Below are 4,171 nucleotides of genomic sequence, written 5' to 3' on the forward strand. Positions count from 1 at the left end.
TAGGCTTACGATCGAAGCTATATGCCTGTAGGTGTTACAATAGTGATCCAAATCAGCTGACAAGTGGATTGATAAAGAAAGCTAAAGGAGTGAGGAGACCAATACTTGGGCGAGAACTCTCAAAAATGCATCCAGATGCTGAACGTTACATAGGCTTCCAAGACTATCTAGATTGTCTATATGGTGACAAGGATATCTATAGAGAACAAGTAATGTTTGGTACTAGGAAACATCAGATCATGACCCAAGTCATGAGAAAGAAGGCATTGAGCAAAGCTGATGAGAAGAGGTATATTCTAGATGATGGAATTACAACTCTTGCACATGGACATTACAAGATCCCCACTCTAGCACACATTGATGAGGAGGATGAGGAGGAGGAGGAGGATGAGGAAGAAGAGATGATTGACTCTCAAGAAATTCCCAAGGTTCAGGCAGCTAGCAGTACTACAACAGCTAAACGGTTACATTCCTCATCACATGATGAGCTCATTGATAAAGTCAATGAGTCAGGAAGCAGTACTATCCCTGCTAAACGGTCACGTCCCTTATCAAATGATGAGCTTGCTGATATGACCAATGACTATAAAATAGAAGGTGATGCATCCCAGTACAGCATTTTGAGAAAATTGCTTGAAAAGTGACGTCATACCTCATGCCAGGAAGTGTCAACAATCCATTGCGCATAAGCAACTGTCTCCACCCATCGCTGGATTTCCTTGAAGCAGTTATCACAAAGTCAGTCGAGGTGTGCTCATCCTGCTATCAACATGGGCTGTCAACAACATCTATATCCAGTACTTCAATCAGCAATGGCGCCAGCAGATCCTGAATCACCATGCCCTTGCGGTGATTGCATGTTTGTCATGAGTGCAAGGTGGAGTGTTGAGCCACTATTCAACATTGGAGAAGGATATTATGATCCTTTTGGAACTTTCGAGAATTTTGCTGATGTGATTTCTTCAACATTCCCAACAGCTACACTTTATCCTTGTCACAATAGACAGATGATGATTCTGAACTTTCCTTATAGCTTTGCATTTTGTGAAATGTGTACTAATCTAGGACCATTATTTGACTATGTGCTGTTAAACCTCGATGATTGAGATGTTATTTATATATGTCTGATAATATTCTTTGTATCCAATGTGTACTAGAGTATGACTACAATATAATCGTATCAAATCAACTGTCTCTTATTGCTCAAACCTCTGAATCATGTAGAAGTAAGAGTACAAGGCGTCTCACATCCTGCACTATCAAAGTGTAGAGGTTATGAAAAGAAAAAAGTTGCAATCTCTATCCTCTTCCACAGGATATGGAGAATGTTTGGATTAGCATAATAGACTATTTAAAGTTGATGACATAGATTTTATCAGTCAGTATGGATAAGACTGTTATAGCGAGAGAGCTGCACAAGCAGGCTTGTAGGAGGTTCCCTACACGAATGGTTACTGTGAAAGGTCTTGATGATCTTTATCAGGCTGATCTTGTAGAGATGCTACCATATGCAAGACAGAACAAAGGCTATAGATATATTATTACAATAATCAATTGTCTTAGTAAGTTTGCTTTTGCTATACCAATTAAAAGCAAATCAGCTGATGAAGTGGTTAAGGCAATGCAGCCTATATTTGAACAGAATCCCATGAAGAATTTGCAAACTGATGACGGAAAGGAATGGTTTAATAGTAAGTTTCAACAGCTTATGCAAAAGTATGGCATCAATCATTATTCAACTTTTTCTGATAAGAAAGCATCTATAGTTGAACGTTTCAATAGATCGCTCAAACATCTTATGTGGACAAAGTTTACTGAACAAGTAACCTATTTGTAGACAGGCATCCTAACCTCACTCTTGAAAGAGTATAATGAACGGGTCCATCGAACAACAGGTATGCGGCCAGTTGACGTTAAGAGCAAGAAGCATGAGAGGCTGTTGCTTTCCAGGCTCAGCAAACAAAGGCAAGAATATAAGGAAAAGTTGGTCAGCAAACCTCATCCAGGTCCTAGTCAGAGTATTGAGCCTGGTGATAAAGTGAGAATCAGCAAGTATAAAAAGACGTTTGACAAGGGATATCTAGCCAATTGGACTAATGAACTGTTCACAGTAAGACGTGTGCGACCTACAGTGCCTGTAACCTATGAATTGGAGGACTATAGAGGTGAACCCATTGAAGGAGGATTCTATTCTGAAGAAATTGTAAAGACAAAAGTGCCCAGTGTTTTCGAAATTGAAAAAGTGTTGAGGAAAAGAGGGAATAAACTGTTGGTACGTTGGAAAGGATATAGCTCCAGTCACGACTCATGGATTGATAAGAACGATCTTGTGTAAGATGAAACAGGTTGTGCAACAGAAAAACCAGTTTAGAGTTATCGATTTTGACAAAGTGATTAGGGGGTGTGGCTTGGTGGAAATGGATACAAAGAAAAAGCGTCATGGACCATTGTTCCCCAATCATATGAGATGTATTATATGTGGACCTTCTGGTTGCGGCAAAACCAACCTACTATTCAATATGCTTTTTGATGAGAAAGGAATTCAATTTTCAAACATCTACCTTTTTTCAAAGACTACATTCCAGTCCAAGTATGAGCTGCTCCGTACAATCATGCAAGGACTTGCAGGAAATGGAATAAACTATGTCGAGTGTGATACAAGTGAAGAAATACCCGACCCGCATGAGCTGCCACCCAACTCAATAATTATTTTCGACGATGTGATTTGTGAGCAGCAGGATACCATCAGGAAGTACTTTAGTGCAGGCCGACACAGTGACGTTGTTGTGTTTTATCTAGCACAGACCTATAGCCGCATTCCAAAACAGCTGATTCGTGACAATGCAAACTTTCTTGTCATGTTTCAACAGGATGAGCTAAACATGAAACACTTGTACCGAGATCATGTCGGCGCTGACATGACCTTTGATCAGTTTAAGGATATGTGTAACAAGGTTTGGTCAGTTGGGGGTGCACACTCATTCCTAGTGATTGATTGGACATTGGACAGAAATGGAGGGCGCTACAGGAATGGGCTTGATACGTATTTAGTTGATGCATAGTGTCAGTTGAGCTTCAGTATATGTTGGTACGTTGAGCAAGATGGACGTCTCCAGCAATAGACACCGTCAAAAGACTGTAGAAGAGATTGCACCAACCATCAAGGCAATTGCAAAGTTGCGACGTAACATCAAAAGGAAACACAAGGAACTGACTCTTGGAAGGCAAGTGGCAGAGGAGCAGCATGCAAAACACTTTAAACCACTAACTGAACCACTTGACAATATAGTTGAAGTTCTCAATCAGCATTTGGCAACACCACCACCACCACCACCACCACAGCCAGCAGCAGCAGCAGCACAACCACTACATGAACAATCTCCAGAACCACGCCCACATCGCAGACATTTTGCAGTTCCTGTAGGTCATCATGCACCACATACACCGCCACCAACACCATTGCTGTCCCGACCCCTGAAACAAGCGGTAAGACGTCTGCCCAAAATTGGTGAGGAGACTCCTTTGACCTTTGAAGGGATTGGAGAAGCTTCGCAGTTGAGCCCAGTTCCAAGTACCCCGAGTACTGCACGCAAATTGTAGCCATCTGCAAGTGCCAATGATTATGAAAGTGATGTGATGGATGTGGATGAGGAGGAGGAGGAGGAGGGTGCTACTGCTCAGGAAGCATTACTAACCAGCAGCCAAAAGAGGATTCGACAAGCAATGACCGAGGTTGGATTGACTGGAACACCAGTGGGGCGTTATCTCCATAGAGCTATGAGTGGTGATAGCAGCTCTGACAAAACATATGGACCAGAAGTTGTTGGTAATGACTACTATTTGGGTAACAAACTGTTAACCTTTGGAAGTGATGGAAGAAAGATTGTTCTGACTGACCCTAACAATCCTTCAAACGTGACTAGATTTGATGCAACACGTGGACTTTGTGAACTCATTTTCAAAAAGAAACCCATTACTGCATTGGCTAGTGATGAGGTGGCATACACTCGGATATTACACATTACAAACTTGTATAAGGAAAATCATGATCCAGATGGTAAGAGTAAAAACTCGAATGATACAAAGTATAGAACAGTGATCCATAAACTGCTCAATAATGCTAAACCCAAATATAGCAAGGTCAGTGGCAGAGGACTTGTGGCGCCATTCA

At 41.5% G+C, this 4,171-nt stretch overlaps 1 protein-coding gene across 1 annotated transcript; it reads left to right on the top strand.

Annotated features, from left to right (window-relative positions):
• The first annotated feature begins 1,897 nt into the window (after nucleotides 1-1,897).
• On the top strand, nucleotides 1,898-2,335 carry LOC111047043. The gene has a single exon (XM_022332710.2). It carries the CDS (start codon nucleotides 1,898-1,900, stop codon nucleotides 2,333-2,335), a length of 438 nt encoding a protein of 145 aa, XP_022188402.2.
• Nucleotides 2,336-4,171: the final 1,836 nt, after the last annotated feature.

This window comes from Nilaparvata lugens, chromosome 3 (genome assembly GCF_014356525.2).
Source record: "Nilaparvata lugens isolate BPH chromosome 3, ASM1435652v1, whole genome shotgun sequence".
Classification (NCBI taxonomy): domain Eukaryota; kingdom Metazoa; phylum Arthropoda; class Insecta; order Hemiptera; family Delphacidae; genus Nilaparvata; species Nilaparvata lugens.

Bases quoted from the DNA above. Each gene is read 5' to 3' on its own strand.
- LOC111047043 (XM_022332710.2), top strand. From the start codon at position 1,898: ATGCGGCCAGTTGACGTTAAGAGCAAGAAGCATGAGAGGCTGTTGCTT.